Consider the following 16,268-nt stretch of genomic DNA (forward strand, 5'->3'; position numbering starts at 1 on the left):
AAGAGGATGAACAATCACAGATTCCACATTCTCAGCATTGCAGATTCACTTCTAGCTGTAGAATATAAATAACAATCATCAGTGTACTATATAAACTATCCCAGTTTGTTCACAATTGGTCTCCTCTTGTATTGGAAATTGCTGGAAATTAAATGACAAAGCTTCTTATCACAAATAAGATTGACATTTTAAACATTTAGGGTTATCATAGTACTGTTCCCCTGAGTGTTAAAACATTCAACGTGAGTGGATAATCAGATGTTTGGGTTACGAAAGACTCCTTCCTTAATAAAAGGCTGCCGACTGAGTAACTAATGATCATGAAAACAAAGTCTGCATTCATTTAAATATCAAAATATCAGCTTTTCATTTCAAGAACAATTTGAGCCGATCATTTGGACCTAAGCAATAAGCCAGATGGTCTGCTAATGAACTCTAAAGTGGCTCATGCAATGAAACTAAAAGGTTTTGTCGTCATCATTATTTTTCCCAGTTCACATATTCCTTAAGTGATAGCCAAGACTGTCAAGCAGTGATCAACAACATTCCAGCTGCTGACCATAGGCCATAAACTACTGTCAAATATAACTCCACTTATACGAACAGACTAGCCTACAGAGGTGAGCGAACCGTGCTTATTTGAGAATGCCGAATGTGCTCTGTAAATCAATGAGGTGCACTCACCCTGTGGCCTGGCAAGTGAAAAGGATGGGGGGGGGGGTTCAGTGCTCAATACATTATTGAGTGTCCCTAAACCACAACAGTCACGCAAGTTGCCTACCGTGTTAGCTAATCTATGTCAGGGCTCGCGGACCTCTGTAACATATAAGAAAAAGCAGTGTAGTGTGGAAAAGAAAGAAAAAAAGCAGTCGATAACGAAACAGATATGACCCCACACACACGTTTGCATTATTGAGCACAGAGGTGTTTCAAAAGAGCAAACGTGTGCGCAAATGACCATCATGAGAGTTGGTTAATAACATCAACACATCTGCACAACAAGCCGAGGATGAGGGGATGAAGAGGATAAAGAGAAATGAAAATAAGGGGAGGCAATAGGCTTATAGACTGGGTGGAAAGCTGGTGAGGCGAAAAGATAAAAGTTAATGCTGTGCAGAGGCTGGGAGGTAAACAAAGGGAGAGAGAAAAGCACAGTGGGGAGGAAAGGTAAATGTGCCAATGAATTTGAAAGTGAGATAGATACGGGAAAATGAAAACTGGGAGCTAGTTTGTAGACTCGTAAGCTGAGTGAATGATTTGAAACGCTCAGCAGCAGTGGTGTGGTTCTACTACTGTCAGCCAACTGATGTAAAACTCTCAGCTTAGAAGTTTGCTGCGGCGCTGTGTGTCAAGCAAGCTTCCTCCAACCTTTCGGGAGGCTTGGGAAAGAAGAAAGAAAAGTAATATACAATGGTTGTGGCAGAAGGCCACACTGAGAGGCTCAGGCAATATGAGACAGGTGAGAGGAGAACTGCAGCACTGTTACTGGCATAAACGATCAGAGAGATATAAAATGACTCTGCTCTGTTTCCTCTGCTTATTATTTCAGACAGTGTTAACCCAGGACTTTGCTAGTTTCTCGTCTTTTTTTTTTCTCCAAAGGGGACATTTTCAAATGCACTTTCACATTGTTGTTTGACATAATCACATCTCTGCAGTGTCTAGAGGTCCACAAAAATTATTAAAGACCACGATTCTTTTCTTTTCCCTTGAGGTCAGAAAGTGCCTCTCTGAGCAAGCCTTTCAGGTTTGATGATGGTTGTGACGTCAAAGCCAGAAAAGCACTAAAGCATTGCCCTTAGCAAGTGAAAAGGTCCATTATCTTAATCCACATGCCACTACATATTTGTCAAATTTCCATATTCTTCTTGGTTATTCGCGTATTTGAAGGAATCCTAAAGTACTTCCCATTCTCCTGGGACACCCCTGCAATTTTCATCCTCCTCAAACGTTGCAATGAACTTTATCATCTTCATTCATGGATCCATTAACTTTGCATGTTCGTCTGACACTACCTGAGCTGGCATATGGTCTATGAAATAGAGACTACGCACACAGTCCATACCCTACAACAAATTTTTACTTGTCTGTCACCACAAATTAGCAACGCACTCTCAGATTAAAGAGGTGTGCGCTTCGTGGCTTAAATAGACCATTTGAATGCTGAATTAATTAACTGTTGTAGCCCGAACACACACGATGAAATGCAACACTCCATAACATATACCGTGTATTAACACAGCTGATTTCACACTGAGCTTGTATGCTATGGAGAAATTACGAAGTAGTAAACTAAGGCAAAATACATACACCAGATGCCTTCATCTCAGTGTTCCCATCTGCAGAGCAAATGCAAACACAAAGTGCTCCAGAAGTTGTTTAGTTCTCCAGTGAGCACTCAGGTCCCGTTAAGCTCCCGGAGCTCCTAAAAAGTTTGATCCAGAAGAGCCTCAAGCTGCCCAGAGGACATCAAATGCGCTGTATTTTTGTCATGTTTACATATAAAATGATCACTCACAGACGAAGTAAGACGTGACAGAATGTCATCTGTCTGCTGTCTGAACTCACAGAAAAATACCAGGTGCCCTCAGAGCCTGCTCTGCTCTGTTTATTGAGTGCTCTGTGCACTGTTGTTTTGAAGCAGCAAGTTAAGCATTTGGGCTTTGGCATATTGTTTTTTAAACTGAACGTGAGGAACAAATATGGAGCTGACAAAGAATAGCGGAAACAACACGCACCCAGATGGTAAAAAAATGTTCAACCGCAAGGTCCTAAAACACCTTGTTCACCGTCAAGGCTCCCAGTTTGAATCTTGGCTGCAGGTCTTAATATGTGGAGTTTCCCTGTGTCTGAATAAGTTTTTCCTGCTTCTTTCCACAAAATGCGTGATTCACCCCAAAAAAGGTGTGAGCATACGTTTTTCTGAGTTCAAGTGAGATGCTGTGTCATTTTCACACAACGCCACAACCTTCTGCTATTAGAAAGAATGCAGGTCACAGCCACATAATTCACATTTTCAGACCCAGAGGCTGTGTCCATGTCTTAAAGTTAATTTCATGGGGACTGGGAATGATCAGAGTTGTATTTACAGCTGGAATTTACACAATCTTTGGATATTTGATCCTTACATTAACTTGGCATAACCAGGATTAGGTCTGCAGCAGGTGTCTTCAGGGGGAATGTGACTGATGTGTGTGCACGGTCCTTGTTGCTGCTTGTTTTCAGTCTTGCAGCAAGACAAATCAGCTCACACCTGGGGTACTCGTCTGTTCTCCCATGTCCACTCGCTGCAGTCCCACCTGTCTGCCCAAGTTTCTGCACCCCGCTGTGCTGACTGGGGGTCTGTCTCTCCCAGCTTAATTGCCATGTTATCAGAACCACTCCTGCTCCGTCACCACAGTCAGACGGACATGCCAATTACCGCTTCTCCACACACCCAAGTTCTTCCTCTCTCACATGGGTTCCCAGGGCTGCACTGTCAGGTAACTGAGAAGACAGTTGCTTTTAAAGTGGGCAGTTTAGGAAGAAAAAGGGAAGAAAATCAAAGCTTTTTGCTGCTACTATGCACACATACAAATCCTTACACATAAAGTCTCATTATGACTTTCATATCCAGGCCAAAGGATGTCAGGGGAGCCTTTCTCTTTCCTTCCCTCTAAATCCTTTATCTTAACATGCAGTACATATTTCCAAATCATTTTCTTTGCTTTACAGATTGGAAATATTCACATTGCTTTTCTTTCTCTTTCAGGTAAAAAGTGACAACAGTGACATGTTTGTGCAGTAAAAGCAAATCTAGACTCAGCAGGTGACTAAAAGGTAAGATTGTGTAAGAGAGCCAGAGGGAAATTGCTGGGTTTAAATCTGTGGGAAGTGCCCATTGTTTTTCCCATTTTTTGTGATTGAGCTGCTCGACGATTTAGAGCCAACTTTGATGTCTTCTTATTTTCACATAGATTTCAATGAGAAACAGATCTGAACTGCAGACAGGCCAGTTTGGCACCAACACGCTCTGTTACAACTGAACCCTGCTTTTGTATGTCCTTGAACTGCTAAACTGAGAGGCATCAGCATGCCGACTAAATTTAGATTACACATAATAACGATTGCTTCTCAGCCTGATTCTCTGGACACTGACAATCTAACTTATTGAACTACCATCCACAGCTACTACAGAATATCTCTTTTAATAAAACATTAGTTGCAAACTGTGGCAAGAACCTCATTTAGCTCTCTCATGTCAGGTCTCCAATCACTATCAGCTCTCTACAGATAATTCCCCAACTGTTGACTTGTAATGATGCAAGATGTTTTTAACGAGAGCACCTTCAGCTTCTCACAAAGACCCCCCAATTACTCAGCCTCTGCATGTGTGTGTGTGTGTGTTTGCGTGTGCACATACTTGCCTGTTAACACTCTCACTTGCACTTCTGCAGAGGTTTCAGTAATTCTGTTCAAATATTGCAGTGCCAAACCAGCTCCAGTTCCCCCTCCCTTCCACTCCAGTGAACCATACTCTTAATATAACCCAGCTACTCAGACATCCCCAACAATCACACACACACACACAGAAACACACTCTAATTATCCCACAGATGCATCATGTTAACAAATGGGGCATTAATAACACATGCATGAATATGCCCCCCTCTTTTCATCTCACAGGCGTGCACACACTCGCCCATGTCTGTGCCATCACATCTATCCATATTAATGCACTGGCTGGTTGTGGACCGTTTTCACTTTAGATGAGATGGGACAAGTGAGAAGATTTTTACAATCCCACCCTTAATTGCTTTGCTTTCTGCCACATTAGTGCACCTCAAGCACATCATTGTGCTTTTCTCTGCACACTCAACACAGAAGCCTCTATCAGTTAAAAAAAAAAAAAAAAAAACTCAGAAGAGCGAGATCATATCTTGTGATCCAATTTGAAAGTCTATTCTATCCATTTAAGACAAAGTTGCAAACTTCTACATGACTTGTATCCGTGTAATTGCATCCCCTGTTTCTTTCTTTGTGCCACAGTTGGTGACTCAGCCCGAAAGTGCAAATGTGCATGTGTGTACTATACGTCTGCAGCTTGAGCTGTGTGTAGAAGTGTGTGTGTTTGCTCCTGACAAGTCCCAAAGCCTGCAGTGCACCAGTGACCTGATATATAGGGCGAGACGGAAACACTGGAATGACAGCTTAGAGCCCACCCCCACTAACTCTGACTGACAACCCTGTAACTCCGGCCACCTCCCGAGACAATAGTTTACTCTTGGTTCCACTTTCACGTCTGTCTTTCCTGGTTTAAAACAACAGCTATTTCTGATGCAAAGTCCTTTATAAGCATCACAACATGACTAGACCACATTAGGTGAAATGAAAGGAGATAAATGTTTTCAGGGAGACTGACAATCTGATGACTGTTAGTGCCCAAAAGTGACAGTAAAGTTCAGCAAATGTCTCACAATGCTCCCAGCGCTTGTGCAGTGTCAGAAACTGCATTAGCATACACGCATCACTCTGTCCCATTGTCCTGAAGTCTGTGTGACCATGCAGCTCTCAAGCAATCACATCCTCTATGACACACTCTCTCTGGACAAATCCATCCTAATCTGCGGATGAGATACAACAGCCATATGTCTCAATGGCTTCAACAAAATCAGGTAAAATCAGGCTGCATACATGTAAAAGAGCAATATTGTTCACAAAGAGTCTGTGAGTTAAGGCTAGTCCCATCACCAATTGACCCAAAAGAAGGAAACCCAAAACTATATTAAAAAAAGTGAGAGAAAAACATGTGCATGAGAGAGAGGAAACCAAAGGAGATTTACAGCTTGTAGTTTCTTACACTCAGATAAGAGCAGGATGAAGAGCTAGTCTTGGACTCCAAATCAGGAGCAGATTAAAATCTTTATTTCTGCAGATGTTGTGTAAGTCTATGACATCACAGCACCAATCTCTTTCTCAGACTGAATAATTTAATAGGAGGTTAGGAAGGGGCACATGTACATATTAGATTTTAAAAAAAGACATCCTCTGGGCTGTGGCATTGGAGTCAATTTGTAGCCGAACTGCAAGAAACCAGAATACATGTACACAAAAACAGAAACGTGCATGTAATTTTCAACTTCTAAGAAATACCAAATCATATATGCACAGGCCACTATGATCTTTGCTGTGGAGTACGGCGGTTTTCTGACAGTACCATATGGCTTTGACATCAACCAGACCTTCCCCTGAGAGCAACATTGGAGGAAAAAAGAAGAGAAAAAAAAGTTTGTGAAGTGAATATGTCATGTGCCTAATGAAAATGCAAAGAACTGTATCATATGTGGAGGGGCTTTTTAAAATGCATCTCTGGAGATACCACAGGGAAAATGAGCATAAAGACTGCAAAGATTACAAGGATGAGCTGATGTTTGGGAATAAACACATTTTTAGAGGTGCAAATAGAACCCCACGTTTACAGCATCTACTAAATATTTTAGTTTCATAGTAAAAGCTGCAAGAAAACACCCCCAAAAACTGTCTACAGGCAGTACTTTTACACAGGAGTCCAAGGTTTGTGTTCATTAAATCAAATTTAGGATGCAGCAACATACTGAACTAAGATTAAGCTTTTTGACTGCAACTCTCCTTCTTTGTTTCATCGTCATATAGGATGACATCAACCAATAGCAATGCCGAATATTCACAGTATGTCGTGTGTGCTGGTTCTGTTGTGTTAAAATGGATTTACATTTTATTCAGATGGGCACAAAGTAAAATGTGGACCGCGAAAGCACCGAAAAGACATTGAGTTAGTAATGGTTTGCTGAATGTTCTCTTTTGTTCTGTAATGTTGACATGTTTTGTGATGATGATTTACAGGAATGTAAGCGCTGCATAGTGTATTGTCGGTAATAATACTGCGATGTGCACGTGAACCGAATTCAGAGATAAAAAGTGAGATCTGCTATCAAAGGAGCAAACACTGTCTGTGGTATGTCAATGCAATAGTTCTGCTTCCAGAAGAATTATAGTAAAACAAAAGCTGTTTCTGTTTTGCAGTGTCTCAGATATGTTGGCTAAGCAATTGTGAACATGAATAATTTGTTTGATTATTTAATTTGGCACCGCCAAGTTCTGAATAATGAGTGCGAAGCCAGACCTGAACGGCTTCCAAAGCAAACTCCAGCAGTACAATACCACAGTATCACATCAAGGTCCCAGAAAGAATGGTTCCCCTTAAAATAAGTCTTATTTACTGTGGAACTGCTCCTCCCCAAACAGATTTAGGATTAAATATTACCAAAAGAAGCTATTCCTATATTTTCATACTATATGAAAATATATATTGTGCAATTCATTTTCACCTCAGTATTATACATTACTTCAACAGATGCTGGAAATGTATGAGATAACATTTGGAGAAAGTTAGTTGTAGGGGTTACAGGAAGCCACAGAGCCTTGAGCTGCATTTAAACAACTTCCTCGACATTCCAGCTGTAGAGCCGACACGCTGACACTTGGCTGCCCATTGACATGGTAAATTGCAGGCCCATTCTAGCAGCACTGTGACAGCCAGAGGAGGCCATGGACTCTGCCAGAGCTGTATACAGTATTCACAGTAACTTTGTGCTAATACACATTGAGGAATAGAGTTTGAAGGAGAGAGAAGGCCAATGGAATATGGATGGAGGGGGTAAGAAGTATGGATGCAACAGAAAGTGAGCCAGATGGAGACCAACTGATTAAAAAGTATGAAAATACTGGCAGACAGAAAGAAAACAGCTAAGAGTCTGATTAGAGGATACGATTCTATTTTTGGAGGAAGACCCGTGAGTAAATAAGATTAAAACATACATTCAGAGTCCCACAAACAGAATTGATGCATATAATGTCCCATTTAATCTCACATGCAGATGAAACCTGCCACAGATCACACCACTAGATTGCTTTCAGGAATGTAATTGCTTTTCGAGTGAATGAACATGACTCATGGTGCTGACAAGGCGAGGATGTATGCCTTGTTAGGGTGTAGCTGGAGCCATCAGCCATTTGGTTTAATGGACAATCTGCACCACAGGGTTCACTGACCCCCCTTCAACAATAGGAGGAGCTGGCCAACCTATTAACAAAGAGTGAAAAGCTCCAAGCTTACCCTATCACACAAGGCCACACTTAATTAGGCTGTTTGTTTAGCAGACTCTAATGGGAAGGATAGTGAGTGGGGGAAGAGCTTGAAACTGCCGGCTGAAAGACATCTGGTCAAGGATGAGACGGAGGACACAAACATGGCCTCATCCCGTTTGGCATATCTTGTTTTTCTCAGGACAGATGGTGATTGAAAGCAACAATGGACAAAATTTCTAAACAATAAATTCAGTGATTACTTCTTCCCCTTTGTAAATATACTCCCCCAAAAATTATGTTGATTCGATTTAGCATCATTCAGTGCGGTTACATGTGGGCAATCGGATCGGATTAATGGCTAAATTACAATAAGATTGAGTTATTCAGCTCATGTAGACACCTTAATCTGACAAAATCGAATTGGATCGGGTTACTCGCGATCGAATTAAGACCCAGAGATAACTCGATCCAAACACACTGAACGTGCATGTAGACGACAGTGGATCGGATCGAGCGTTCTGCGCATGCTCCAGATTGTTTGCCGCGATCATCACCCGGAAGTCGAAGGAGACGATATTACTGTTGTTGTCGCCGCTGAGAGAAACAAACAACGCGATGGAGAATGCGCCGTTGTGCATTGGGTTTGTGCCATAACCAGCTCATCACTTCTTCGTTCGCCATCTTTCTCGAATACCTGAGTTTGGTGAAGACGTCAACAGGAAGTGGCTCTATTAGCGATAGCTGAAATGGGGACAGCGCCACCTATCGTACCGGGGTATGACATGCTTTGTGCCAGTGATTCCATTCATTCACCGCCATATATCCAAGGATAATTACCCTCAGATAAGGAGCATAACCCAACTATAGCTATAATCCGGTTAATCTCATCATGTGGACCCACTGAGAGAAGGAGACAGTGATTGAGACTGTATGTTTTAAGTCAGTAAGTAACAACGTCATACATGATACAACCTGTGTATGACATTCTACCCAATTAGAAAATCTATTTTCCCCCCTATCTAAACACCCTTTCAGTTCCTCTCCCTTCACCCATCTATCTGTGTGTAAAGAGCTAATTAAAGGAAAGAAATTGGATATGGGCCTCTGCGCACTCCAAGTCAGGAAGAAGGGTGGAGTAAGAAGTGGAAAGAGCAAGAGAAGTCAGACCCAGGATAAGGACAGTAGATCAGACAGGTGATGGCTTGTCATTTAGGGATGTATTATAGAGACGGTAACCGATAGCATCAGAGAGCTGAGGTGTGACACCTTCTGACATAATCCAAAATCCACTTCACTCTACTCGTGCTAATCCGCTGCTGATTTATCTTGAAGTGATCTTCTCCTCTTTTAGCACTTTATCAATCCGTCAGTGGGAGCAGGGCAGAAAGCTTCATTCATGGGTTAAAAAAAGAGGAACATTTGGTAAATACCTTCATTCAATAAACTGTAAATATATCTGAAATGAGCAAAAACCGACGTATGGTTCCTGAGTAGGAATGAAACTGTTTATTGAATTACTACATGCAGGGTGAGCAGTCCAGTTATTCCCAATTATCATGCAGTATGCAGACCAAATTTTCCCATGCCTTGTTGATGATTTTGTCTCTCTTTTTTCTTTTTTTCCCCCGTGCTGCGTCGCATTCAATGTCAAAAAGAACAAAAAGCTAAAGGCAGCTTAGAGGCCAGAGAGACATTACAGCAGGTACTTCGATTTAATCTTTACTTCAGTCCCCTCAAATTCTACACTAACAAAACGATGTACCAGCATTGCCAGACTGCAAACAGAATCTGTAGCTGAAACAACAAAGAGTGCTTGAAGTTGCAGACAGACAAGACAAGCCCTCGCTGACTCAATGAAGCGGGCTGCTGTGGCTCAAGATTACGAGCTGCCATCCACCAATCCATTGTGCACAGTTTTTCTGGACAACCAAACTGTGGATTGGAGCATCAATAAACGTGCATCAATAAACAAGATACTAGAATAAAAGAATAATTGTCTTCGGCCAACTAAAACCAGACTTTACAATGGATGTAAACATGCTAGTCCAACATAAAGCAAACAAAATCAAGCTTCTCATCACAGGATTAACACACTCAGGTCGGTGGATGAATCACTCCTGCATGGATATGCTTTAATAGACTTGAGTGGGCCTAAGCGCTTTACACAGGATGCAGAGTGAAATCATTTTTAGATCCTTCAGGACAGCACAAGTGTGTAATAACTTAGACAAATTCCCATTTTAGCTTTCATTTGCAAGATTTTCTGTTTCTTCTGTCAGAAATTGAGACTGAAAACAAGCCCATTAAGACTTTGTGTCGACGGGGTCACTTAAAGCGTTTCTAGACTGTTGTTTTGTTGTAATAAAATCCTCATTTTATAACTGCAGCATCATCAACATTTTAGTAACTTATAGGCAACATATGTGCAGTGAATTTAGTCGTACTTACATGCACGTCGATCTCTCACAGAGACAGTTACAGGTGGCAGAATATCTTGAATGTTTTCTTACACAATCCACAGCATCAGGTACTTCTGTTAATGACAAGATTCTGCTACTGTGCATGTATACTGGAACAAGGACTGTGGTCCAATTAAATGGCCAAGTAGAGGTGAAACCATAGCTTGACTCAACATGCTGAGTGGTTCAAACCCCACCTTCTCCAGTCTATAAACTCAAGAAGCACTGAACTCCATGTGGCCTCGAACCTGCTCATCTGTGCAAGTTGCTTCGGAAAAATGTTGGATAAAATCTGCTAAATTAATGTAATGTAAAGCTTTACTGACAGTAGCACCGTGCCTGTGATAAACTCGTGACTACTAAATGTCCAACCCAAGAGGGAACTTGCTGCTGAGAAAACCAGATGCTTGTGGGTGTTTTGCTGTTTGTTTTTCTTCTTTTTGACCGGTGTGAAAGGAGTTTTACACTCGAGTTCCTACACGACTCCTTGGCTTTGATGGGCTCTGTTACCAACCTTAAACTCACCATAGGATGAAAAAACTATTTGTAAATGTACAAATATTGTCCACTGTAAACTTCTCCACTGGTTCAACTTTAACCAGCTGTATTGTGTGCTCACACAGCGTTACCCTGCAACGAAAGGTGGCTCTCAACAATTCAGGGACCCTCACTTAAAGTTTGACCCCAGAAGAGTTTTGGATCATCTAAATCAACTTAAATGATGACTTGTTTAAAAGTTGATCATCTCAGAGGCCTGTCATCATCCACACACTTCAGGACTTACTTTGGCATGTACATTCTAATCAAACCTGAAAGAAATCATTACAAAACTAATCAAAAGCTCTTCGGCCGGTTTAGGAGGAGTTTTTCAGGCTGTTCTGGGAGCGTTTGGACAATTCCAGTTACCATTCGAATCAATACAAACACATCCCTCTCTGTCCACTTTGTCTTCATCTAATTCTCTGTGAGTCTAAAATCCACAGGCTTGGGTCAGGTGCAGCAGTGATGATGGATGATGGGAGTGTTTATTTGGGTGTTCTTCATGCACTATACTGACACAGTGCCACTGTGAGGAGGCAGGGGATGATAATGGACGGGGGTAAAGAGATTGGCAGCTTGCATGCCTGCAAAAATCACTGTATAACCCCACTGTGGGACTGCAACAGAGAGGGTTGAGACACTGTTGCCATATAACTTAACTACGCAAACCCAAAACACATTTGGCTCCAACACCAAATGCACCAAATGGACGCTGTCCTGAGCAGATGATGTAACGCACGCCAGAAAAACAACAAAGAGTGTGTCTGTCTGTTTCAAGCAAACACTCCTCCTCCCCCATACTTCCCTCCCACTGGGATACTGGCGCCCCTTCTGCTTCCTCTGAATGTTCACACACTAACATAAACACACACATTGACCAAAACACATAAACACACCCACTTTCATATATAAAGACTGGAATATTGTGGTATAGCAGGAGGGCCCCCTGCAAAGGGGAAATCATTTTACAGCTGAAATACGGTATGACCTGATCACAAGAAAGATGTGTTTATGTGCTGCAGGGGTTAAATATGGTCAACAGAACGCAGATGCAGATATAATAGTACATTTAGTTATTTTGGTAAGAAATGAGAGTTCTTTGCTTTACTCCGAAACATTCAGTCACTAAGAAAGACAACTTTTTCTCTATGAGGCCTCGTCCCACGTGCATGTCAGTCACGAAAGCAATAAATAGACAGTATCAACCCTCCCACAGTGGACTGTATATCAACATGCCCAAAGCCATGGGGGTTGAGATAAACAAGTGGGTTGTGTTTAGATCCAGCTCCAGCTGTGTGATTTTCTCCATGTGGGCCTGTCAGGTTGGTGGTGAGCATGGTTTGTTGCCTTTTTGGCGATATGTTGGTGCATGTGTGTTCACATCTCTGGCAGTTAACGGATGGATGGAAGCCACCCTGCAATTTTCTCCATCGGCCCAAAATCTTTGGATAGCCTGCTGAGCTTAGCAAGCCCTGCCTCTTGGAGTACACACACACTGGGTTGCTCCTGTGAGTGTTCCTAATGTTAACAGAGGATAAACTGTGCAGCTCTCTCCTCTTGACAAAAATCCCCGCTGTTAGGCGATGCGTGCTGGACAGCGCAGTGGCCTTGCTGCATCATTTGTGTAGCTGCTTATCAAAGATGTGACAATACCGCCAGATGTCCTGAGCAATTTTAGCAAACGTCTGATGAAATGTATCCACTTGGAATTGCCAAACATGGAAGAGAACATAATTATGTAGCGTGTGTTGCTGTGCTGCAAGCAGCAAGACAAATACAAAAGAAACCTATCCTCTCAGTAATTTAAATAAAGAAAAGGCAGACATTTCTTATTGTACCTTTTAAATACTTGTATCCTTGTAAATGATAGAGGAGCAGGTCTGTAGCTGACAGGAAAAATGTAAAACAGGTGCAAACATTATCAAACAATACAGATATTGTACTGTACATGCCACACTTATAGCAGTCACAGGTCACAAATTAGTGTCTTTCGGTAAATAGTTCTCAGCAGCTGCTTGTGCCTTTCAGCTTGACCTTAATCAGTCATGGCGTGGTGTTGCCACAACCTAAGACCTATTCCACCATTATTTTGTGTGTTTTAAGGCTGCTGTTACTGAAGTCAAAAGGTTAGATTTGAGCTCTAAAAAACACCTGGACGGGGTTAGAAAATTGAGTTTGAGCAGCAAGATGTGAACTGAAAGCATTAAAACGTGATTTCTGATCCCTTCTTAATGGATACGCTTTCACACTGCTTGTTCAAAGCGGGAGTGTTGTGCCATTTTTGCGAATTGCTTTATGTTTGTAAAGTTCAGAGGCAGAACGGGGTCAGGGGTCGAAGCTGGATCGAGGTGCGTGTGTGTTTGAGGAAGAGCTGGCATGGTAAAACAAGGGGTTTTAAATGCCAGCACTGTTGGTGCATCACTCAGCTGATTCTCAAACGGCAGCATGCTATTTGGAAGCGCACACTCGCATGGCACTGCGTCTGTTTGGTCAGGGTGGACGAACAAAGACACGATACATGTCTGAAAAGAGCCAATATTTCTGCGTCCCCTTTCACAGCAGCAGGTTTATGCCCCTGACACACACATGTAAAAGGATCAGGACTTTTTTCGGAGTACCTGTCAGTAATTTAAACCACGTGCTTCCATCGTGTAATAAATTACTGCGTTAATTCTTCTGTATTTCTGTGACACCAGCCAGAGATAAGACACTTTTTTCAAAATGCATGAAAACTCCTCATCTTTATCTGCAGGCCAGCGTGACATTTAAATCAAAACTATAAATTATGAATAACAGCCTCATGCAACATTGATATTTCTGAACCTGTTCAAAAGATTTTCAAGTGCAAGTTCCACAAATTTCATTCAGAAGAAAAGAAGCACCAAAAAAAAACACATTTTTAGACAATTTAGTACCAGACGGCCCTTTCAAACCGAATGTGGCAACTTTTTGTTTTTAACACACTCAGACACGGGCCTCCAGAGAGAGACAGAATAATAATGATCAGATTTAGTGTCAGCGCTCTAACATTCATGACGACTGTTGGTAAATCTTAAATGTCTCTTTGTGTCACAGGTTATGTAAATCAAGACCCATGAGTGCTACAGCCTTTTATAGTTTAAGTGTCGCGGCAGTGTCGGCGCTCTCAGTAAATCAATGCTGCTTAAGTAAGCCATGGATTAATTATACGTTGTCCAATGTCTCTCCACACCCCTATATTCATATCTGATTGAGCCTCTTACCTGCAGTCATGCAAGATGAAGTGCTAACCTGACTCAGCCGAAAGAGGACAGTTAGGAAACACACTCGGCACTACAGTGATGCTCCAACATACATTATTGCCCTTGAGCAGAAATGGGCTCTGATTAGGCTTCATTTAATTTAGTTAGCCTGGAGCAAAAACCAATCAGCCCTGTGTAGGACAGAGAGAGGGGCAGGACAACAACAGTGCCAACAATTCAAAAGCACCAAAGAGGGTTTAATGCACAGTATAGAGGTGTCTAATTGCTTTTGTCCCCTTAAGCTACAGGGGAGAACTGTGCGTGTGTGTGTGCGGCACAAATAAAAAAAAATCAAATAAAAAGTGCCCTTAACATGTCTGATTTATTCTGAACATGTTTTTGAAGAAATGGGGGGGGGGGGGGGGGGTTCTGTAGATGACTGATCTCTAACTACTTAAAATCCCTTTTCTTTTTTGAAGTTGATCCATTTTCTTTACATCACTTTCTTCTGACCTTTGCAGGCAATGCTGTGTGCTCTATGAATTCCATAAAATCAACGATTGAAAATAATAATTTTTACACTAAAATGAGAAAAAAAAACAAAGATTTTACTCGTCCATAAGATAGTGGGGGCTTCTTTTCTTAACAAACAAAGCAGCATTATTCCGGCTCAGTTTTGTGCAAGCGGTGGGTGTTCGTGCATTATTTTTCATTCTCATCTTCAAACAAAACCAAAAGCATATTAAAAGGAACAGAGAATGCTTCATCATTCTTTCATTTGTGAGCTGCGCACTGGTGGATATGATTGCATATGAGCACAGGAGACAAGTTATAAACCTTAAACTAACAGAAACCAACAACAACAAAAAGAAAAAGACTGAACTTCCAGAATACAGTATCGTGTTATCTTCCTATAAAAACAAAATTTCCAATCATTTTTCAAAAGAAAAAAAAAACAAGCTCCACGTCGCTTTATGTGTCATTCACGAGATTAAGACTGGATTTATTCACGTTAATCCGACAGAAAGAGTATCTACATTCATTGTGACAGATATCCCGTCACCCTGTATGTTATCATAAGTTACTTGGTGATTTCTCAGTGCAACTAGAACAACTTCCACTGAAACTAGACATTTTACAATTCTTAACTCACATCCTCGAATATATTGTATGAATAGGTTGTCTATGCTGTGAGATCTGATGTGAGATTTATTTTTTCTTAACAACAACAACAACAAAATGTATGTCAAATTCTGTGAAAACACTGTTTAAATCCGTTTAAAGTCCATGTGTAAACACGGTAGGGCTGTGATGCTTCAGCCAAAGGAATCCTGAGCGCTCTTACCGTCCACAGCCATAGTCGGTCTCAGCGTGTTTCTCTCCGTGGTGTCAACAGGACTCTCTCATTCTCTTGCCAGAAGGATGGAATACAGGTTACTGAGAGTGAGGATAAAGCGCGCCTCTTTCCCACTTCCAGCCCGCTATGTGAGCATGCACGCAGCTCTTTCTGTAGTCGCTCTGAGAGAAAAGGTAGACAGCTCACACACTTCCTCTCTGCCGGCTCCCGGCCATTTGTTGTCCGGGACGCCGGGACCAGTCCGATATGAAGCTGCTCCCTCGGTGTCTCCGCCCCCATCTCCATACCTGACCGCCGGGAGACAAAAGGTCATCACGCCCAGCCGGCAGCTGCCATTGGATATACGCGAGATTCAGCCCTCTGTCTCTCTGTACGTAACTAAGCGCGCGCATCATTTCATTAAAAATAACAATTACACAAAATGACTGCATTTTGCAGAAACGTGCAAAGGTGTGCTCTTTTAATTGTAGGTGACATGTAACAATATATTCATAATTTCACTTTAAAGTTTGCCTACACAGAAAGGACTAAATTAGAGTCTCAGATGATTAGAATGAGAGCTGAAACTGTGGTCAGGCAAATACG

At 41.8% G+C, this 16,268-nt stretch overlaps 1 protein-coding gene across 1 annotated transcript in view; it reads right to left on the reverse strand.

Annotated features, from left to right (window-relative positions):
• samd10b (sterile alpha motif domain containing 10b) overlaps window positions 1-15,895 on the reverse strand; it is a 55,691-nt gene extending 39,796 nt beyond the window's left edge. Inside the window, exon 1 of the mRNA XM_072366936.1 lies at window positions 15,672-15,895. Within this exon, the coding sequence (XP_072223037.1) occupies window positions 15,672-15,684 (13 nt within the window). The 5' untranslated portion in view covers window positions 15,685-15,895. The remainder of the gene's footprint in view (window positions 1-15,671) is intronic.
• Window positions 15,896-16,268: the final 373 nt, after the last annotated feature.

Source organism: Leuresthes tenuis, unplaced genomic scaffold (assembly GCF_036924035.1).
Source record: "Leuresthes tenuis unplaced genomic scaffold, fLeuTen1.0.hap1 SCAF_16, whole genome shotgun sequence".
NCBI classification, from domain to species: domain Eukaryota; kingdom Metazoa; phylum Chordata; class Actinopteri; order Atheriniformes; family Atherinopsidae; genus Leuresthes; species Leuresthes tenuis.